The sequence below is a fragment of the Phalacrocorax carbo genome, chromosome 5 (genome assembly GCF_963921805.1).
Source record: "Phalacrocorax carbo chromosome 5, bPhaCar2.1, whole genome shotgun sequence".
Classification (NCBI taxonomy): domain Eukaryota; kingdom Metazoa; phylum Chordata; class Aves; order Suliformes; family Phalacrocoracidae; genus Phalacrocorax; species Phalacrocorax carbo.
Window position 1 is genome coordinate 3,295,117 of NC_087517.1, and position 21,752 is coordinate 3,316,868.

Sequence of the window (21,752 nt, forward strand, 5' to 3'; positions counted from 1 at the left end):
TATTTACGATACATGGGCCTACCTTCTATTTGGCCAACTTCTACTTTTCTCCTAAATCGGACTGCATTTGTTTCCTTTGGCAGCGGGGTACAAGGCAACATTATTGCAAGCCTCTCTTTATCTAAACGTTGAGAATATCACCATTTGATCCAACAGGATTTGTTGTGCAAACAATTGACAACTGTTCTGGTTCCCTCACTTGGGAATTTTTCCTAGCAAGGCCATGCTACTGATGCTGCAAACCAAGGGCCCTCATATTTAAGATGCTATTTACATTTCAGATTACTCCTCCTTCAGGAAGTTACGAAGATCCTTTTGGATTTAATGTCACTGAAAACACAGATTAATCAAAAATTATGAGAATGTAAATTTTTTTTTTATTCCTGGGCTTCAACTTTACCTCATATAGGAATAATGTAATTAACATATTACTTCTATAGGTCTTACCTACCAGATACTGTGACAAGATAAGAATTTTTAAATACCATTTGCTTACTTAAAAATATATTTTCTGTAGAATAAATTAGAAAAAAGTGAAAACAGCACATTGAAGAATTTAAGCAGAGTAATAAACATAATCCTTTTTTCTTTCATAAAGTTTTTAGAAACCTCAAAAAGAATTTCCAGACATCTTCCAATTTAATTTTTTCATGAAATTTAAAGGTCCCAAAACAGAAGATTTCCGGAAAAAACCCAAAACCCAAACAAACAACAAAGCATCTCATGCATCTCCACCTCTCTGTATTGCCCTCTACAACGTTCCTCAGCACCAGCCCAATGAACCAACACTCAAAGCTGCTCCCCACGATTTGTTCCTTAGTCATTCCCATGGGAAGGACAGGAGGCAATGGAGATTTTTTGATGGGAACACCTGTCAAGCTGCAGATAAACCGAGATGGTCAACTCATTTCACAAAGGTCTATGAATAGCCATCTCACGGTAATGACTGATTCCTGCTGCCATGTGCCAGATCAAAACAACCCAGAGGTAAAAGGCTTGGAATACAGATCTTTGGAGCTACACAGTCACTTGAATTTTAACTTTTGAGTTATGTTTTAAAGTATCTATTTTTTCCCCCACTACTTTAATATGCTTGTTTGTATATACACATATGCATTTGTGTATGTAGCTAAACATATATGCATATGTACTCAGATATATTGTAATGTTATAGTCTCAGTGGTTTTGACAAATTTTACCTCTATTTAAAAGTAGCACAAAGTCTGAATTCCTTTCTAGAGGATTCATCAAAAAACCCCAGGTATTGCTATAATAAAGAACTTGGAATTTAAGGAGAGGAAAGGAGTCAGCACTTCTTAATTTCTTAACTGCTGCTTTTTATTAGCATCCCACTTGGTTTAACTCCAGTTACAGGGCTTTCAAGGATGCTTTCATTTGTATCCGTCTCCAATGCTCTTCCAAAATTTTATTCCTAATACAGGCTTTGGTTCCTGTGCAGGCCTACCTGAAAATGACTGAGCAGTGTTAGCCCACCTAGTAGTTCCAAAAATAATTACAAAGAAAAGCCAGTGAAAGCCTGTGGTTTCAAACATTCAAATAACTCTTAAAAAGAACAAGCAGGTCCTTAACGACATAAGAGCATTCAGAAGTGCATCCTGTATCTTTTTATTGTTAAAATCAGCAGTAACTTTGATACCCAGTTCCACTGGGACAAACCAGACACCAACACAGGGCCTTTAAAAAACCACAACCGAACAAAACCAAGCATCCATACAACTGAACAAGTCCAAAAGAAGTAACCGAACTCTCCACTTTTCAAAAGTTTTAACAGCATTTTTTAAAAGGAAGCTCTGCCATTTTCAAAACTTGTGCCCTGAGCCATTAAGAGACGAGATGCTTCTCCTGCAAGCTGCTTTGTGCATGTGGTCTCTTAAGCCCACAGAAAGACACACTGACATTAGCAGGGCTCCAGATGGGCACCCACCTGGCCTACTGCTTTCCAGAAGGAACATCCACGATAAGCACTCGCTGCTGATTCGGAAACTGATTCTGTAGTTATGGACTCTACTCAAGTTACTGATCTTCCACATGCAAGAAATTGCCACGAATAACGGTGGGGGGGGGCGGGGGGGAACCTACTGAAAAAACGAATTAAATAACCCAGCTGAAACCCAAGGCATTCCATTTTTGAGTGGACTGTTACTGATGCCAAGATCTTCAGCGCTTTTTAACAAGGCAAAAGACTGATCCCTCCACAGCCAAAGAACGAAAGGACTGCCAGTGAGAAAAGTTAAATTACTGAAAGTATTGCATCATAAAGATTCTCTTCAGACATCTGCTTACCTAGTCTAAATAGAAACCAACACATTCATCTACAAAGCAAGGTAAGACAGCAAACTCCAAGGAAAGACTGTTAAATACAAGTGTGGCCTGAACAGCATCTTTATGTCTAGCACAGCCTATGTTTTACCATGGTATGTTCCTTGCTAATTCAAAACAATCTTGCTGACCTAGAGTCTGGGAAGCCACTACCCTGGAATACAGGAAAATAATTATTAATTTTGGCTCCAAGGACAAATAATTGAAAAACACGCACAAGGTTTTCCTAAAAGCAATTAGCAATTGTAAATACCTATTCAAAACAGCAGCAAAAAGAGCTTAAAAACTCCAAACAAAACCAAACGTATTGCCCTTTAGTTACAGCTGCTGAAAACACAGTTTTCCTTAACACAGGTGGAGAGGTTCAATTCCTTCAGTTCTTAGAAGGCTGTTGTGACAGCAGCCAGCAGCCCCAAATCAGCCCTAGACCCCTTTTTGCGAGGCGCTGCAGAAAGGCAGGAATTGCCTCCAACACTGCTCAGAACCCCAGCCCTGCCAGCAGGTCCTTAGGATGGACTTTCCCTACCCAAATCCCCCCAATCAGCCTACAGAAATGAAGGTTTTATTAGGAATTTTATCTCTAGCATTTAAAGTAAGAGAAGCTCCTGAATTATTCTGCCCAGCTTTAGAATTCAGTATTTTACTGAGCAATCATATTAAATCAAATCATATCTATTTTTAACACTAAAACAGAAAGAAATTAAAGCGTTAAATCCCCGTAATAAATAATACATCCCCTCAGCTGTAGGCTGTGAAAGTTGCAGGCGGATCTGCAGCTCTGCCTATATTGGGAGCGTAATCTTGGAGCCACTGTAGGCTTCCATGTACAGGTGAAAGTAGATCAATGGTATCTCAGGTTGAGGAAAGAAGCATTGCCATGGAAGAAGGAAAAAAAAAAAACCCAAACCAAAAAACGGTGTCCTTTATTCCCAGTCAGTCTTTTGCTGTCCAACTCTCGCATGTAGTAAACTAACTAAAAGGAGAGTCCCACGTTTAAAGAATGGTCTTTTTTTTTTACACATGTATCTGCTGATTTTGACCATGATTATCACTCTTTATTTTCCCATGTTTAAAACCAAAGTCATCTTTTTTTCACAACCCGACAGAAAACTAAGGACAAACTATCAGAAAGAACTACACTTACAGCTGCTACCTTTGGTTACTTCTTCGAAATGTTGTCAAGTATCGGTCCAACTATATTTTCCTTTCATTCTTTCCACCCCATCAAATTATAGCTTTCTCCAACTCCGGTTTGATCACAAAATTGCTGCTTCGCACAAGGCATGTACGTACAAATTAGAAATGGGAGATACCAAAGCATTTCAGGAGACCTCTTTCTTGTGGGTATCTTTCCAGCGCGAGGCAGAGATGACACACGCTCCCTGCTGACCACCATTTAACCATGATGCCCTGCTGAAACACATACTGGTGGCCTGCTTCATGGCTCCGCACGCTCCGCGGCACTTAATAAACTGAGCGTTCAAACAGTCTTTTTAAAATTACAGAGGGCATAATTAAGCTCCAGAAATAAGAAGACAACAGCAATTTTAATATAAGCATCCTATGTATGGAGAGGAGTCTGATTTCACCTTGGCGGTAATGTCCAAACTCTTACTTCTGGATTCTCACAAACCTCTAGAAGGCTTCTTCCAATATTTCCTCAAGGTAGGCATTTAGTTTGCCCCCCTGACGTTTCTTAATCTGATTCAGACATTTTAACACCTAACTTTCCTTTTAATCAGTAGAAATAATGGTCAGACCAGCCCACCAGTGGCACCCGACCTAAGGAACCAGCGACATCGCAAGCATGGATGGAGACATTTGGCCTTCCCAGCAGAAGGCCGTGGAAAAACAGATCACGACGTATATATATTTGAGCAAACTGTTGACCAAATATAGCCAGCCACCAACGATAACCACGTACCGCTATCGACCGCGCAACGCTGATCCCGGTCTTGCAAACACCGACTTTTGTCGGGAGTCCAGTTGTTGGACTATCCCTAGAAGTTAAGCTCGACAGCAGGTCTTTGTAGGACCGGGGCCTTAACGACCGCAGGGGTTTAATAAGCCAAATAACGGCCTGAAAACGCCGTGGAGAGCCCGGCCGGGGGGGGGGGGGGAGCGAACCCCGAGGGTCTCCCCGACACCCCACCGTTATTTCAGCCGGCCAATTCCCCGTTGCGGCGGGGTAAACACTTTCGGGACGAGCCGGGGCTCAGCGCCCACCTCAGCCACCCCCAACTTTCCTCACAACACGGCGCCTTCACCACAGGGCCGCCCCCACCGATATAACACCCCCCTCCCCCCCCCCCCCCCCCCCAAAAAAAAAACCAACCAACAACCCCGGGGCCCTGAGGAAGCAGCCCCCGGGGGCGTCGGGGCGGGGAGCATCACCCCAACCCCGGCGACAACAAAGCTCCAGTAGGACGGTGCGGGGGGACCCCCCCGGGGGCGCAAAGTGACAGGCGGCCGCCCGGCGCCCCCTCCCCGCCGCCCGCGGCCCAGCGCGGCCGAGCCCCCCCCCTCCGCTCCCTCCCCTCCCTGAGGTAAACAACCGGCCCCGCCGCTCCCCGCCGCCGCCCCGCACTCACCTCAGCGGCCCCCCGGCGCCCGGCCGGCCCCGGAGCGGCGCAGGCGGAGACGCACACACAAAGGGTAATAAAGGGGGAGGAGGGGAGCGCGGGGGGTGGGGGCTGCCCAACTGCCTGCCGCTCCCCCGCCGAGGTGCCTCCCGCCGGGGCCGCCTCCCGGCTCCGCTCCCCCGCCGCCGGCGGGGTCGGTGTGTGTGGGGTGAGAGGGGAGGGGGGGGGAACTCCCCGGGTCCTCCGGCGGGGCTGGGGGTGGGGGGGGTAGAAACTCGGGGCGTCTCGCACCGGCCCCCCGCCCCCGCGCCGATGCCGAGCGGAATTAGCGCCCTGTCCCTTTAACGGTATAAATAATGGACCCCCCCGCCGCCGCCGCCCCCCCCCGCGCTCCTCCTCATCGTCAGCTGCTGCCGCTGCTCCGGCTGCTGGGGCTCCGGCGCTGCCGGGGAGGAAGAGGGGAGGCAGCCACGGCGCATGCGCGGCGGGGGAGACGGGGAGGCCGCGGGGCGGGGGGGGGGGAGAAGGAGAGGGAGGGACGTGCCTTCCCACAGGGCCGCGCGCGCCGCCCGCACCCGGAAGGAAACGCGGCAGCGGGGCGGAAGGAAGTGGCGGCGGCGGAAGTGAGGGGCGGAAGTGAGGGGGAGGTTGGGCGGGTATGTGTGTGTCACGTGAGGGGGCGGTGGCGGCGCGGGGGCTGGCGGGAGCGGGGCGGCGGGGCTCGCGGCCGCCGCCTCAGGTGAGGGAGCGGCGGGAAGCGGGAAGGGGGCGGCGGGTCCCGGGGATGGGAGCGGGAGCGGGGGCGGTGGGCGCGGAACGGCCGCTGCCGCAGTCCGGCGCCTCCGGGCCGACCCCCCGCCCCTCACCGGCGGGTCTCCGGCGGGTCCCCGGCGGTTGCGGGGCCGCTGCCGCGGGTGCCCCCAGCGCGGCGGGAGCGCACACGGTGCGGCGCTTGGTGGATGCGGGGCCTCGGCCGGGCTTTCCCAGCCCCGGGTTAAAAAAATAACAACCGGGAGCGGGTAAAAACCCGTGAAGGGGCGTGCTTCTCCCGGTGCTCCCGCTGCAACGTCTGGTAGCTTCGGTTCAGGCCGGTGTTCCCGCCCTCCCACGCCTTGTCCTCGCAGAGCCGCTGCCCCGCGTGTCGGTCGCGTCCCTCGCAGCCGTGGGTGCTCTGCCGGGGGACCGCGCCGCGCTGCCTTCCCCGCGGAAGGAGCGGTGCTGGGGGAAGAGGGAAACGGCGGTGCTAAAACGGGCGTAAACTGTTGCGGAGCGAGTGTTGGAAGCCTTCTGTTAGCGCAAAGGTGGAAGGATTTTAGGGATGCTGCTCATCTAGGCAGGTACAGTGGTTGTTGCTACAGACTGCACGGGTGCAAGCACAGCTCGCCAGTTGTTTCTGTAAAAACTTACTGTGGGTCTTAACACGTTACCGTGCGCCTGTGGCTTGTTCCGGCTCTGCAGAAACATAAACACGTCGTTTCAGACTATCTTAAACGCAGTTAAAATGAACAAATTATAAATTACACTTGGAGGTGTTGGAGGTGTTAAAAAAAACCCCGCAATTAAAGTTACACCTGGAGGTGTTAAAGAACTGTGTAGATGTGACAGCTCGGGACATGGTTTAGGAGGCCTGGGGGTGTTGGGTTGGTGGTTGGACTTGATGATCTCAGAGGTCTTTTCCAACCTTAATGTTTCTATGATTATACTCGCTGGTCAGTCAGAGGAGGAGGTGTGCAAATGCCCCTTGCAAGTATATAACTTGCTTGATGACTGTCGATCTGGTTGTTCACAATAATGTATCTGAAGTGTAAACGCACGAGCTGTGCCGCTCCTGGATTGGTGCAAGATCAGCCTGTGCGTAGCTGTGCTGTCTTGGTGGAACTTGGTACGTGGCTCATAGGCATGCAGATGTCATTGTGGCTGTTAAGAGCTTGCTAGATAAGAAAACTTGAAGAAAAAATTTCATAGCAGTTGCATTAGGTACTGTTTGCGTTGTGTTGAAGCATCTGAAAACAAGCGCTGTTCAGAAGTTGTATATAAATGTGGATTTAATCAAATATGAGTTAAAAATGCTTCAGTTGTTGGTTGTTTTTTTTTTACTAGTAGAGTGAACTGGTACATCTTTGTCAGCTAAGAAACAATGTTCATTACAACTTCAGTTCTTACATATAAACAACTGTCTTGTGATTGCTGTACCAAACATAGTAATATCTAAGTAGAGTTTCTGACTAGCAATTATTTGGAAAATGGAGTAATTCAGTATAACTTTTTTTTTTCTCTTTCTTATTTAAAGATGAAAACTTCAGCAATGAGTAAACGTAAGTCAAAGGAGAGCTCTGCAGCAAATGCAGAATGTATTTCACAGGTTAGTAACATCTTTATTAGCTGGCTTTGTCCTTAAGTTGTGAAACTTTTCTGTCCTCTGCCATCCACCTCATTCTGTAGTTTTTTACCAGACCGGTTAAAAAGGTGGGTACAGGTACTTGAAGAAATTTCCAGGGCCGTAAATGGTTTTTGTATTTATATTCTGTATTTCTTTCAGCTTCTTACCTGGTGTTTGCTTGCTTCAAGTGTTATAGTAACAATCTACTTTTTGGAGTCTTAATAAAAATGGTGAAGGATGGTCTTGCGTTTTTACAGCTGTTTGTGGCAACAGATTTGCATAAATTATTTTTATCTGATCGGATTCTTTATCTTCCAGTTTGTAGGGTGAATCAGAAACTGGGTGACTGGTTTTTTAACAGCCTGGGTTAGGCAGGACAGCAGCTGCTGAATCAGTTTTTGGGGGTCTTTTTTTAAGCTTTAGTCTTCTGTTTTCTCAAAGTGGCTACTTAAAACCTGTGATACATCTTGTAGTGAATTACCTCTGGTCCAGTGCTTGCTTTTATTTAAATATCTTTCCTTCATTTACGTATAAAATCCCTTTACCGGAGGAAAACCTTTTCACTTGTGAATGGACAATGCTGACTATTCAGATAGGCTGTTCATCAAAGTAGAATAAATCTGGGGATTAAATCAGTAAGATATTAGTAGAAGAAAAAGCAACTGAAAAATCAGGTAGACAAGTGCAGCTCCTATTAAAAAAGAATTAAATTCATAAAGTGGCATTTTAAGCCAAATGCCTAGAGCTGATGGTGATAATTCCATCGTAAATTACAAATTAGTGAAGTGTTAGCAGAAGATGTATTTTCAAGGTCCTAAAAGCCTGTTAGTGACTTGCCCCGGGAGTAGTCAGCTAAAGCAGGCATGAACAGGTAAATACCACCTAAGGTGAGAGAAACACAAAGCATGTGTGGTACAGCATTACCTCAGTACAGGTTTACCTGGGGTAGAACGCCATGCTTTTTCATGATTTCTTAGGGTTCAATGGAAATGAAAACTGACTCAGTTAAGAGGTGCAACTGAAGGATGTAGAGGGAAACCATGTGGGGGAAAGATGAGCCAGCTCAGATCGAGGGAATGGAAAAGCAATGATAGAGATGTGTGCAGTAATGGTATAGTTAGTTTTTAGGTCACATGGGCATTCACTTAGACTGAAAGGCAAGGTGCTCAAATGTGATTTTTAAGGGAAAATCACTTTATTAACAGTTTGTTATTTAATCTCTGAAATTCTTTGACAACGAGCACTGAAATTGGATGCGGAGTGTTACAAAAGGATGGAGTATACAGGTGTTTTAGGATAGCTTAAATGAGGGACGGGGAGAAATAGTAGTAGAGTCCTGTAAATTTGTAAAAATTGGGGTTGCCCAATGCGCGTACCGCTAGTCAAGCAGTAGGGAGAAGTCTGCTATGGTGCCGAAGGTTGGTGGTTTGGGAATTGAAGATGTGACATTAAGTAATGGTTCTTAATGTGGAAAATGGGAGTCAGGGCAGACGTATATCTAACGATATGCCGAGCAATATATCCAAGTTAATAGTTAAAATCACATCATTCACTGTGCAATTTGAAGGACTTAAGAACTTGATCTAAAAATGAAGCTGGATAGACTTCATTCCATCCTTCGTAAGCAATATGCTAGCTTCAGTTTCATACCGCTTCCTGCCCCCCTTCCAAACTTTTAGGAACAAGGTATCTGAACTGAATCTTTGAAGAAACTGTAACTTTGATACTTCCTCATGTTTGAACGTTGTAGGCCACACCGTTGTTGTGAGTGGTGCATAAAGCGTGTTCACTGAGGATTTGGGGGAATAATGGCCTGGGTTATGTTTTATTTAAGTCAGCTGGGAAATGTTTTCTTGCCTGTATTACACAATGAGTTAGAACTATGAGTTAGAATAACTACTGACGTAATTTCGGTGACAAGTCTAACATCCCTTTGGGGCTGAAGGAAAGGAACTGCCAAAGACACATATTGCTATCCTTTAATTGAATTTTCTCTCTTCTGCTACAAAAGGGTCTGTGAAATATTCTGCCTACTGCAGCTTTATTCTTACTTTCATGACCCCTATATCATTGATGACACTTAAAATTTGCATGTTGGAGTGTTCGTAACACCACAGAAACACGCATCTTTTACTGTTATTGCAGTAATTGCGTTATTGGTACGTTCTGGTGTTTCAAGCACGAAGCTTTCTCTCTGTCTTGTGTTATATCCATAGGTGCAAAAAATTCTACGTGAAAGATTCTGTCACAGTACTGCTACTGGGAAGCTGTTTGGGGTTGAACATCAGTACAAGTGAGTAATTTCTACTTTAACCACAGTAGAAGAACAGTCAGGTGAAGTCAGAATTTTCTGCTACCTCTGTTTTTCCAAATTACACAGCCTTAGATGACTTGCAGCACAATGCTTCTAAACATTGTTTGCCTCAGATTTTAAGAGTTTTTATACAACCGTTGCTTGCTGTTTTGTCTGCCTCTGAGTTTTGGATTTCTTGTCCTTGTTCCAGATCTGCAATTCCTGAAACACTTTTTATTTGAGCCCAAAAGATACTTTTAGTGCATATTCTAAGGCTGTATTTAATGACCCAACCAAGCAAAAAGTTGAATTCTCTTGTTGGGAGCCTTTATTTTTACTTCAGGTTTTCTCCTGTTGTTTGTAAGACTGTGTGCAAAACAAATCTTAAACCTTGGATGCTCGCATTGTGTTTCCTGAAGTAGAGACCCATGTTTAAAACAAACCTACTTCTTGGAGCCGTCCAGATGTGGAGGTTAAAGTTAGGAAGAAGGGACCAATTGTGGCAATAACACTGTCCTAATAGTGGTCCTTTTACAGATGCAGGTCAAATTCTGAAAATATCGAACACGTATCTAAAGAACTTCGTTTTAAACAATTGGTTTTTCCAAGGGTAACTTTGTGTTAAGTTGAATCACCTGATGTGCGTGAGCATTAGTTTCCTTTCCCTTACAGGAAGGAAAATAACATTTCTGATATTAAAAAACAGCGTGGTGTAAGATCCACACAGAGCTCACATGGATGTGTTTATTGTTGTTGTGAGAAAATATATTTCTATGATGTTAGTATTCTACAAAGCAAACCTCTCCTCTTTATACTGGAGTTCTGAAAAACAGTTTACAGACTGTCTTCTACTTAATATGCCACTGTTGATGAATTACCCTGGAGAGAAAACATGATGAACTTCCCAGCTCTTAGTTTTTCTTTCCCAAGGGATATCAGGGCTCTTGGCTATAGTTAGCTCTCAAATCGTGCACAAAACCACATGCCTTTGCTACAGCCATTCTGTAATGGCTCCTTCACTCCTTTAGAAGCGATTGCATGATGTCGGTATTCTAAGTGAAGAAAAAAAAAAAGGCATATTAAATGTGTGCATTTGTAAATGTTTGGGAATTGGGAGTGCCAGTAGTTTTTGTAAGTACTTTAAATGTGGTACTAGGTGATAAATCTGTCTGGAGATAATTTAGAGTTGTTCTCTATTCCTTCTTTCGTGTGGGAATAGAATATGAACTTGAAGTTTAGTAATGCTGTTACCGTTCACAACCTTTGAATGCCTAAATTTAGCATATGATCAGTTTTGTGAAGATTGTCAAAATGAATGTATTCCACTGGATTATTAATTTTTACTGGGGTCAAGGTTTTCCTTCAATATGTTTGCCAGTCTTCCTTTTTCATGAACTATATATTTTTCTCTGATAAGAGAAAGCAATCTTTTTTTTAAAGAAAGAAAACTATTGAAGTCTGTCCTTTCATTGTAGAGAATTGTAGAACTTTATGAATTAGTGATACTCCCGACTTCTGCATGTTTTAATATTTTAAAATATTTTAAGAGGTCTGATCACTCAGCCTTTTGTACTTTATTGTAGTACATTTTGCATGCCCCGAGCGTTGGCTCTGAGAGCAAGCTGAAATGTGTCAAGTTTTCTCTCACGTTTGAAAGATCCTTTGAATTTTCCACAGTTTCTGTGGGTGGTGTCTGGTCTGAAGTTTTTAACCTATTGCTGTTGTCAACACAGGCATCTGCTGGAACTGCTGAAACGAACGGTGGTTCACGGAGAAAGTAATTCTGCCCTCATTATCGGACCCCGAGGATCAGGAAAGACTGCGGTATAAACACATATTAAAAGTTGATACAGGGTCAAATTAAGCCTGAGGTGAACAACCTCACTGAAGTCCTGGGAGCTTTTGGAGTTAAGTTTTCATCTCTGCCTGTTTTTAATGAGAGAACTGCTAGTTGTTTACATATAATTTCAAAACATTCTAGGACTTCTTGTGAGCTAATTCTGTTGAAAAACAAGATGGAGAAATTGGTTTCCTAATTACAGTCTTCTGAAATCTTTCAAATGCTGAGTTCCTGGTGATTTTGTAAAACAGAATAGCTTCATGTGTGGCTGACAAAAGCACGTGCCTGTCCACCCTCGCAATGACTTGCAGAAGTATGCATGCTTTTGGAAGTCTTTGCATGTCTTCGCTAGGTTTCATGACGCGCTACACGTACCTGAAACATGTAATATGGAAATACTTTTATCAGAACAAGTTGCATTTGTCATTCAGCGATCTGACTACAGCATAGGTTCTGCCTTCTGTCAGCATTTTGCCTAGTACAACTCTGTAATGGCTCTTGCCGCAGAGGCGTTAATCTTTGCAACTAAGGCCAGGTTTTGCTTACCCTTTAAAAATTAACCTGCTGTTGCTATTGGGCCTCTGCTGTAAAAGTTACAGAAAAGGCATCAAAAAACTGTAAAAGCAGTAGGCAAAGGTGTGGATTTATACGTGGCTATTCATATGTGAGGTATCTTAACCCTGTTTTAAACGTGTTAGAGAATATTGTAACCTAAATTGCTAGGAGGTTGGGTATTGTATGGCCTAGTTTACAAGCATAGGTTTTTGTGCTTTAAAGGGACTCTTTTTAGTTGAGGGATGTGAAGGGATGGCATCTAACTTCAGTGTTACATACTTTAATATTATGTAAACACTTAAGTCTTATGTTTACATGACTACAAAATGGGATGAATAGGTTGGCTGTTACTGCAAAAAGTATTCAAGATTGAAAAATTACAAAAATTACTTTGGAAGTTTAGCAAGCGGCCTTCAAGCTTTTCAATACAGTTGAATAGAAATAAATGAATAGGTAGTAAGCCTATCCATGATACAGCTGACACCAGTTGTTCTGCCAGTTTGTTGATAGCTTTCTTGTTTCGCGTTTCAAAAACAGTCAGTATTGTTACCTTCTCCTGTTACCCACGATGCTCCAGAGAGCGGCTGATCGCCTAAAAATTATGGAGTGGTGGTGGGGAAAGGCTTGATAAACCAGTGGGAAGTAAGGATTCCTCCACCTGTGGACTTCCTGCTGGTCTTGAACTGGGGTTTATTTCTCCTTTATTAGATTTACGGATTTGTAAGTAAGTAACAAGCACTCTCACAGTGCAGAAAATAGTTTTTAGATTTTCTTGTATTTGCAGTGTAGACTTTGAAGGTACAATTGAGGTTGTTGGATAAGGGGCTAGATGGAATGGATGGCATCTGCTTATTGGGTATAAACTTGAGAAACCAAGGGAATAAGCTTTTTTGTACTGAGTGCTGTATAGTAAATGTTGGCATCTGTAGGAGGAGTCCAGCTGTGTCTGCTGCTAAGTCCAATATCAATAGAAAAGTAGAGAAGAGCTCTATACAGCAAGGAGATCAGAATAAATGTGGAAGACACTAAAAAACCCACAATAGAACGATCCCTTAAACACCATGTGCCCCCACCCCCCAAAACTCAAACTACTTTTATTATTTAATTCAAGTTTACATTTTCTTCCAAACCTTTCACATAAGGATAGTGGAGATGAAAATTTGTGGTCCTTTCTGCCAGAATACAAGCAAGCAAATCACGCATGGGAAGTGAATGACTGTCTTATTCTATATCAGGTGAAAGATGTTAGTTCTCAAAACAGACTGCTAGAGACAAGAAAATAGTATGTGTGTACGAAAGTATATGTCTGTGTATACATACACATAGGTGGGAGCTGCGAATTCTCACCTGAGGAAGCAAAAGCAGAGAAATAGCAAGTGAATGAAAGTTAACATTTTGTCTAGTTAAGTGTATTTTAATGCACGTTCCTTAACGACTTTTGCCAAGAACAAGCTCCTGATGGGCTGTAAATTGGGGACCCCTAAGTTTTATAAGCAGGAGTTGATGTAATTATGTGCAATTTAATTGTGTCAGGTTTCCTAACTTAAAGACAAAAAGAATAAGCATAGTGTCTTTAAAGATTTAAAGCAATGACTTTTGTTCTACAGCATCTAGTGATGCCATGAAGCCGAATACTCACATCTCAAACTCATAAAGTGTTTTTTTTTATTAAGGCAAAAGACTTAGTCACTTGTTATTTGGGTAATATCTAAACTATTAGAGTTACTCTTGTATTTTTCTCCCGACTAATTCAGCAGGATGAACAAATGTAATTGCTACACTCATGAGAGTGAATGCGAAGCTGTCATTTTAGTGTTTTAGTCTTGAAAGTACTCAGAAACATTGTTACCTAATGAAACTGCACATACTGTTTGCTATCTGGTAATATCCATTTGTATGCTTTTCTCCTGTTAATACATTAATCTTATTATAAAGAAATCACGTGTTTTTTTCTTTCTCTAGTTATTAAATCATGCCTTAAAAGAGCTCATGGAAATGAAACAAGTTAGAGGGAACCTCTTGGAAGTTCATCTGAATGGCAAGTAATCCAGCATTATTCAAATGTTAGGTTATATTTAGTTGGTATATATTGTATGTACCGAACAAAAACTTTGGTTTCGGCAATTGTAATCTAGCCTCAATTATGGACGCATTTGTCCGTGAGCTCCCCAGTGCCTTTCTTTGGATCTCTCTATAAAGAGAACTTTTGTGCTTTTAATGGCTTTTCAAAGACATTAAAAATCAGTTCAGTTGTGACTGAAGTGAAAGTAACTGAAGGACTGAATAACAAAGTAACTTTTTATTACATATGGAAAATTACTGTCTGGTCTTAATTTATAAAAAGGCATAGCTTTGTAAGGCTGGAAATGGAGAGAAGCTTCTGGATAAATTTCTAGTGGCCTCTTGGAGCGAAGGAGAACTGCCAGTTATTCATGAAAAATCATTTTATTTCAGGGCTTCTGCAGACTAATGATAAAGTGGCCCTGAAGGAGATCACCAGACAGTTGCACCTGGAAAATGTGGTTGGTGATAAAGTTTTTGTAAGTATCAACTTCATTATACTCTTCACTGCTCTCCCTCAAAGATCCTTGCCTAGAAAACTCGCTTTATAGAATGTGACTTGTTGAGACTGAGTGGGCGTTGAGAGTTTATTAGCAAAACTGTGATGGGCTGGCTTGGTCTTCTCAAAGCTTTCTCTTTTAAAATATTTAATAATTGATGGCTGTAGTGAACTGTGGCAGCAGGTACCTGTGAAGAGCCTGGTTTACGAACACTTCAAGCGTGCCAACAAATACTAGTAACGCTCAGCACTTGTGCAGAACACATTTTGCTAGTTGAGCCAGATTAATGCATCCTGATACTTTTTCAAAACGCACCAACTTTGACTTGGAGATGGAGGAAGAACAGGAAGGCTCTCCTACCATTTACTTCAAGCTTCTGAATAAAGCAAACATTAAGCATTCTGCAGAGGCTTTCTTCAGAGGGGTGAAGTGTTTTGGCAGCACTGGCTTTAACATTTCAAGACAAAGAGTAAGCAAGTTAACCAGCAAAATAAATAAATAAAGCTGTATCTTTAGTATATTTGCAACCTTTTTTAATTCGTAGGGAAGACTATCCAGGCTTCTTAGAGCCTTTCATTTTACGTAGAATTTCTAATAAAATATTTGAGAAAAGGTCAATGGAAGCAAAGGTAAGAAACTCATTTATGTTAGTACTACAGTCAGTAATAAAGAGAATAAAAGTGCTTCAGATTAAATTTCACTCATTTGAGTGTGAAACCACTTGGGCTAGTGATCTGAGCCACCCTGGCTGCTGCCTGTGTTTCAGTGAGTGTGCTTGAGAGGCCAGTCTTCTGGTGTGACAGAAGGTCCTTCTCAGCATTGTCTCCTCCTATGCTCCAAGAGGTAGGGCCTCTGAGATCAGCAGAGTTTATATAGCTGTGCATCGGGTGTAATACCAATCCAAGTGGCTAAAGTGGAATTCTGAGAGGGGAGAAAGCTGAACTCTCGTTGGATGAGGTTTATTTTTATCAGTTGCATTTGGAAAGCTTCTAAAGAGAAAAGATGTTACTACTTTATTTAAGAGAAACCAGAGAACTAGGTTAGAGGCAGTGTGGGATGCAAGATGAAGTGTAGATTGTCATTATTAGGCTATATTATCTTTTCAAAATGCTTGCTGCTTAGGCTGTGCGTCAGTTTCTTACTTATCCCAAGTGATTTTAGATATAGAGCATGGAAAACCCTGTCTGGTGGAGAGCTAAAATTTTCCCAAATACAGCTGCAGCAATAAAAGGAAATAGCAAGTATTTAATATCAGTGTAGCCATTTGAATGAGTTGTCTTTTCAGCAAAGAACAACTTTTCAATGTCTACAGTTCTACTACCAAAAATGGTGGAGGCAAAACTGGACTTAAATATGCTTAATTCCCCTGTAATTTTCCCTGTTAAGTTATTGTGGAGCGCTGCTACACAGTGATGTGCAGGAATGTCCTGGCCATAGAAACTTTTCCCTTCTTAGCTTCTGCAGCTCACATTCAGAGAGTAAGTTGGCTTTTCTGCCGTCTTTGATAGGGCTTGTGGTCTTCCATTATAGTTATTTCCCATCCCACAACGTGCATGCTTCAGAGTGTGTAAATGTGGGCGTAACTGGAGCAGAATGGTTGTAGCAATTCATTGTTTTCTGTCATGAATGTTTGTTGTTTTCCTCTATCTAATAAGGTTGCAAATTAAAAAACTGCATGCTGATCATTCTCAGTGGAACACGTTAGATGGCAGTTTTTGCATGTGTGTAGACGGAAAATGAGGATGCAATAGCTATTAGAGGAAAGATAGAGCTACTTGGAAATTTAGCTTATTGTAGACATTCTTCTGATCACAAATTTCTGCCTGTCTGAGGCAATTAGTTGGGGTTTTCAGATGGGGAAAAAGTGGATCGCTGTAGAGTTACCTATCAGTGTTCTTGTCTGCGGAGGTTATGGTTATACAACATGAAGTAACATCGCAAATTTTCAAATGCACTGGTTCTGAAAGCAGGGTTTTAGAAGGAAATGGGCTTCGTTATGTGCCTGAACTTGATGTAGTTGCACCATTCTGAAACCGACGCTGAAAACCTATTGTGAAACTTTCTTGTCTTCTCTGTGTAGGGCAGTTTTGCTGAAAATCTCGCGTTCCTCCTTGAAGCTTTAAGGAAAGGTAAACACTAGTAGCCCCTGTTCTGAAGCAGCGTGTGTGTGTCACTTGACTGAAAAGTTAGCGTGTGCGTGTTTCTCCATCTACTTGTACAAGCGGTATGAAGAAACCTAGCCCAAGAATGTGTCGTGGTTAAAAAACAATGTAAAAAATACATAATACTGAACAAACATATGCCTGACATAACTGGTGCTCTAAAGGCTTGCATGTGATGGTCAGCTCTGCAGGACAGATTCCTTTATCCAGATTTAAGCTATTAAGAATAGTGGGGGTTTTTTAAGAGTTTGCCACAGAGGTCTGTCTTCCCTTGCAACCAGAAATGATGCTTGGCAGAATACTACAAAACCTTACCAATTTTTCAGTGTATTTTTCTTTTTGCTGTTGTAGCAGTACACCTGTGGAAAGGAGGGCTTAGTGAAAAGCTAAAAGAAAATATGTAAATTGGTAAAACCTGAAACTGTGCAAGCTGTAGAGTTGGAAGCCTGATGATGATGTTGCCGTAGCCTAACTTTTAAAATTGCTGTCTCAGGAGATCGAACTAGTAGTTGTCCGGTCTTGTTTATACTGGATGAATTTGACTTGTTTGTTCATCACAAGAATCAGACGCTGCTCTATAACCTCTTCGATATATCCCAGTCAGCGCAGACTCCGGTAACAGTTATTGGACTTACATGTAGGCAGGTAAGACATTGTGCTTTCTCTAAAAATAAAACTAAAAAAGCTAAAAACTTTGAGTGAGAGACTTTTGTCATAGTTGGAATGTTTTCTCTTCTCCTCTCCTGGAACATTACTTAATTTACTAAGAGGCTTTTCCCAATTATCCATTTTTCTGACTTTTGAATTGGGGAGGGGGTAAAAAAAATAATAATTGTGCTGAGACTAAACTTAGATGACCAAAAAACTGCAAAGCCTTCAGTTTTACTGCTAAAGGGACAGGTTTTCCCTTCTAAGGAGGCAGACGCAGGACTGTTGTCCGGTATTACTGCAGAAGAGCCGTATTTATCCGTGTGGCTGTCGTGTCTGTGCCCGACATGCCTATACTGCCGTTCGCCCTGGGGAGAGGCTCCTGGGCTTCTCAGTTTCTCGGTCAGCAGTTGGTAAGAACAGTCTTAACCTACAGTGTTTAAATCATTGTTCTGAGGACAAGGAATTTTTTTTAAGCACGCACTTCAGTGAGGCACTTTTTCTATAATAACGTGTTCAAAATGGGGTTAGGATCCACGATAAACTTGCTGTGAGTTTTGCCACGACGTTGTAGGGAACTGTGGACAGACTGTGTGTACACTGTGAAATAATTACTTTGTAACACTATGGAAGCTGATACTTTATACATATTGTACTGTTTTTCTCAGTACACTGGATTGGTGGTGAAGCTAGCTGGGTCATGACAAGGAGAAGAAGAATTAAAATCTTTCATCAGAGCCGGAATCGGGTTGATTGGGTTTAGGTGATACTTAGCTGGGCAAGTTTTTGTAAATTAATAGAATAGTTAATAGTCAATTTAGTAAATCACAGTCTTTCCTTTTGCTTCATTGCTGTCCCGAGTCCGGTGTCCTCATCACCCATTATTTAGAACCCTATATGCTCTGCTTTTGAACGTAATTAAGGTAGCGTCTTCAGAGGCTGTGCCGTGGTTGTGGTGATAGCTGTTGCTTCTGAGTTTTTTTTAAATCCCTAGTCCTTGTTGCATGTTAGTTCTAAATTGAAAGGGGTCCTTCTGTTTCGCACTGTCGGCTCTCTATTTGCTCTTACCGCTCTCTTTTTGGCGAGGAATTTGTGTTCTTTTTTTAGCGCAAGTAAAACCACCAAAGCCAACACACAACAACCCTTAAAAACCAAAAAGGCCTATCCCAAATTCCTAGAAACTAGGAGTGTGCTCATTCTGACCCAGTATAAGGTAGGGGAATGGTGCTGTGTTCCTCTAAAAGGAGCGAGCCCGTAGGTTGTTTCTGATGCCGGCCTATTGCGATGTGTTCTGAGAAAAGTAAGCTTTTCTCTTACTGTCTTCAACCAACAACTTGATGGCAGACTTGCTTAGTTCTGTGTGACTGTCTTAGAAGATAAATATTGGCTCTTAAGTTTTGGGTTTGGTTTTTTTTTTTTAAGCTAGATTCTTTCAGTCTGACGAAAGGCAGGTGAAATGACAGCTGCCAACCTACGTATCTACTAACGAGACAACTTGTCGAGAGCTGCGATAGGCTGCCACATCTTGAACGCAGACTTAAGTAACTGAAATATTTACATAATCTATGGAGGAATTTTGCTGGGTATCCTAGCAACTAACTACCCCGTGTGATGTAGCGCATCACATGATTCGGGTAAATGGCTAGTTCTGAGGCATTTCAAGGCACATCAATTACAATCATTAGCAAAGGTCTTGTTAGAAGGTTTTAAACCTGAGAATTTAATAGTTTGTTTGTGGTTTTTTTTTCCCAACACTATTTACTTTTGTGTTTCCTCTTGCAATTTTTACTGTAGCAAAGAATGCACTAAATGCGTCTGCTTTTTTTTTTAATTATTATTTTTACTCTTTTTTTTTAACAAGGATATCCTGGAGCTCTTGGAGAAGAGAGTAAAGTCAAGGTTCTCTCACCGCCAGATATACTTGATGAATTCCTTTAATTTTAAACAATACCTTAGAATATTCAAGGAACAGCTTTCTCTTCCTGCTGAATTTCCTGATGAGTATTTTGCACAAAAATGGAATAAAAACGTTCAGGTATTTAAAGCTCTTTATACTTGGTTTTAGTAAAACTTATAAAGTAAGACCAGTTTATAAGTGTAAGCCTTTACCCAGGATTAGTATTTCCTTTGGCTATTTGAGTTTGTTGTGGAATAAGTCGAATTGTGACAGAGAATCTTTGCTTATTGAAGTCTGGAGATAAAATTGTGTCACAAAACAGACCAGAAAGTTCAGGTTAGACGTGAAGAACTGTGTTGTCAAGCGTCAACTGAGCTCTTTCTGAAAGTCAGTTAACCAGTATATTTTCAGGTGAGTATGAAATGATTTGCTGAGATGATTAAAACATTACTTAAATTTTTTTTTAGCATCTCTCAGAGGATAAAGCTGTGCGAGATGTGCTGCAGAACCTTTTTCACTATGCCAAAGATCTGCGCTCACTTCATTTGCTGTTGGTATGTATTTGGATGTATATATACTAATCTGTAAACTTGGGTTTTTCAAGTCAGTTGTCTGAGCTTTTCTTAAAACATCTTTTTATTGAGTGGGCTTTTGACAGTGCTGGTTTCTTGCATGCTTTATCAGTCCCTGCTTTATTAATGAATTTGAGTAGATCCAGTTTCTGTAGCAGTTACATTGTGAGGGTGTACTGTTTTGTAGCTGTACGCTTCTACGGGAGAACTTATCTTGGGCCGCATACCTCCGGGACACAGGGCTCTGCCCGCCCTGGGGACAATGATGCACAGACATCAACATGATGGATACAAAATGTCCGTTTATTTGGCTGCGTCACACGCTTATATAGCTCTTGCGGTTCCTGTTCCTGCCACTCCTTTGGGGAGGAGTCTATCTTTCCGTCACATCCCGTAATCTTCCGGTCGCCGATCCCTGTCTATTCCCCTACACTGTTTAATTAAAATGGTGGTGAGGTTCTGGTATTTAAGAGAACTTTTGCCAATCCTTTCCATTTATAAAGCAAAACTGTAGGTGAAATACTTGCAAAATACTCATTCCTGTCTGAGATTCTTTTTGGTTGCTGGTCAATCCTGAAAACTGCTTGTACTAAAACCTACTTTTTCTCCTTTAAGTCTGTTGCTGCAGCCAAATATTCCTCTGTTCCTCCTCTTGCACTAATAAATCTGTCACTATAGTCAACGTGTTTCCCTCCATTGAGGTCTGTCTTCAAAGACCAGTAAATTTTGGTGCCGTTTTTGTACTATGGAGTACACTATTTGTTGTTGTCGTCCCTCTTTCCACTCTGTCTTCCTGAACCGTTGCTCTTGCTGCGGTGCTCCTGAGCACACATGACTTGCATTTACGGACTAGTTGCTCCTGGATTCCTCCTGAGTAAGAGAGTTCAATATATCTACAGTCTTGTTACACAGAAGAAATGTGGAAAAGAGAAGGAAAAGTGCTGTACCTTTTATCACTTCCAGTTTCTTCTTATGCAGAGTATCGGACCAAACCACTTTAGGAACTATGATTAGGCACCGCTTTGTTTTCCAGAGCTGGTTTCACATATGGAACATTTCAGGTAGCCCAGATGCTGCCCTGAATGCGTCCATTACTCTGACACTAGTCTGGGAAATGTGATCTTAATCTTTTAAATCTTGAGGTGCTGGAAGCTTGAGGCTACTAATCCCTAGTAATACTGAGACGGAAGTTAATCCTGATCTTCCGAATGACCACATTGTCTGGCATCAAGGGCCTGAGGAAGCAAAAGCGAATTGTACTTGGTAGCTTCAACCTTCCCCAGTTATTTTAGGGGAGAGGAGGAAGGCTGCTGTGTGGAGAAAAATTAGCCTTCTGCCTCTCTGTTAACTCTGAGAGAAGACTTCTGTGTTCAGTAAGTAGGAGGTAATGCTGACAGTGAACTCCCTCCTGTCACGACAAATAAGCCAGAGCTTAATGCGTGGTCAGGCTCTCTTGGAGGGTTGTTTTTTTGGTTTTTTTTTTTTTTTTTGATCTGCCTCCCTCCCTCCTGTTTTTTAACACAGTTACTATGAATGCAATAACATTCATTACAGAAGATACGGAATGCTGGTTTGACCACCTTAAAATATCTATGTGCTTCTGTCAGCGTGCAAAGCCCACTAAACGTACCTGCTTATCCTGTCTGGTGCAAATATTCAGGTGTTAACCTTCAGCTCTGTGGTGGCCTGTTCTTGAGTCCTTAGTGCTCACAGCTTCTCCCAACACTGAGTTTATAGGCATGCTGAAAACTAGATTGTGGACTTCCTGCTCTCGTTCTGAAACACACGAGCATGATCGGCGTCTTCTTTCGGGCAGCCCTCTGTGGATGCAAGTTCGTTACAGGATTGCAGATTATTTCTGGTTTAGCGGCACCCAATTCTCTCTCTGTGGCTTGAATGAATGCCAGAAAAAGGGCCGATGG

General features: G+C 42.4%; 3 protein-coding genes across 14 annotated transcripts in view; 1 reads left to right on the forward strand and 2 right to left on the reverse strand.

Moving 5' to 3' along the window:
* Positions 1–5,436, reverse strand: part of MBD5 (methyl-CpG binding domain protein 5) — a 145,888-nt gene extending 140,452 nt beyond the window's left edge. For 4 of the 7 annotated variants that reach the window (XM_064450971.1, XM_064450970.1, XM_064450969.1 and 1 more), the window contains exon 1: positions 4,932–5,436. The gene's annotated coding sequence lies outside the window, so the exon portion shown is untranslated. The remainder of the gene's footprint in view (positions 1–4,931) is intronic. The other 3 variants (XM_064450974.1, XM_064450973.1, XM_064450975.1) reach the window with 3 other exon arrangements.
* Positions 1–21,752, forward strand: part of ORC4 (origin recognition complex subunit 4) — a 445,415-nt gene that overhangs the window by 418,533 nt on the left and 5,130 nt on the right. Inside the window, exons 1-10 of one of the 6 annotated variants that reach the window (XM_064450977.1) lie at positions 5,599–5,661; positions 7,213–7,284; positions 9,519–9,595; positions 11,329–11,419; positions 13,953–14,028; positions 14,445–14,530; positions 16,632–16,680; positions 17,207–17,358; positions 19,223–19,396; positions 19,726–19,812. In XM_064450977.1, coding sequence (XP_064307047.1) covers positions 7,213–7,284; positions 9,519–9,595; positions 11,329–11,419; positions 13,953–14,028; positions 14,445–14,530; positions 16,632–16,680; positions 17,207–17,358; positions 19,223–19,396; positions 19,726–19,812 — 864 coding nt within the window. In that variant the 5' untranslated portion in view covers positions 5,599–5,661. Of the gene's footprint in view, positions 1–5,598; positions 5,662–5,715; positions 6,085–6,104; positions 6,260–7,212; positions 7,285–9,518; positions 9,596–11,328; positions 11,503–13,951; positions 14,029–14,444; positions 14,531–16,631; positions 16,681–17,206; positions 17,359–19,222; positions 19,397–19,725; positions 19,813–21,752 lie in introns of those variants that run through there. The other 5 variants (XM_064450979.1, XM_064450978.1, XM_064450980.1 and 2 more) reach the window with 5 other exon arrangements.
* LOC135313624 (basic proline-rich protein-like) lies at positions 5,264–6,537 on the reverse strand. The gene is made up of 3 exons (XM_064453233.1): positions 6,492–6,537; positions 6,350–6,407; positions 5,264–6,209 (listed from the first exon to the last, which is right to left on the reverse strand). The coding sequence occupies exons 1-3, from the start codon at positions 6,535–6,537 to the stop codon at positions 5,264–5,266; spliced, it is 1,050 nt and encodes a 349-aa protein (XP_064309303.1).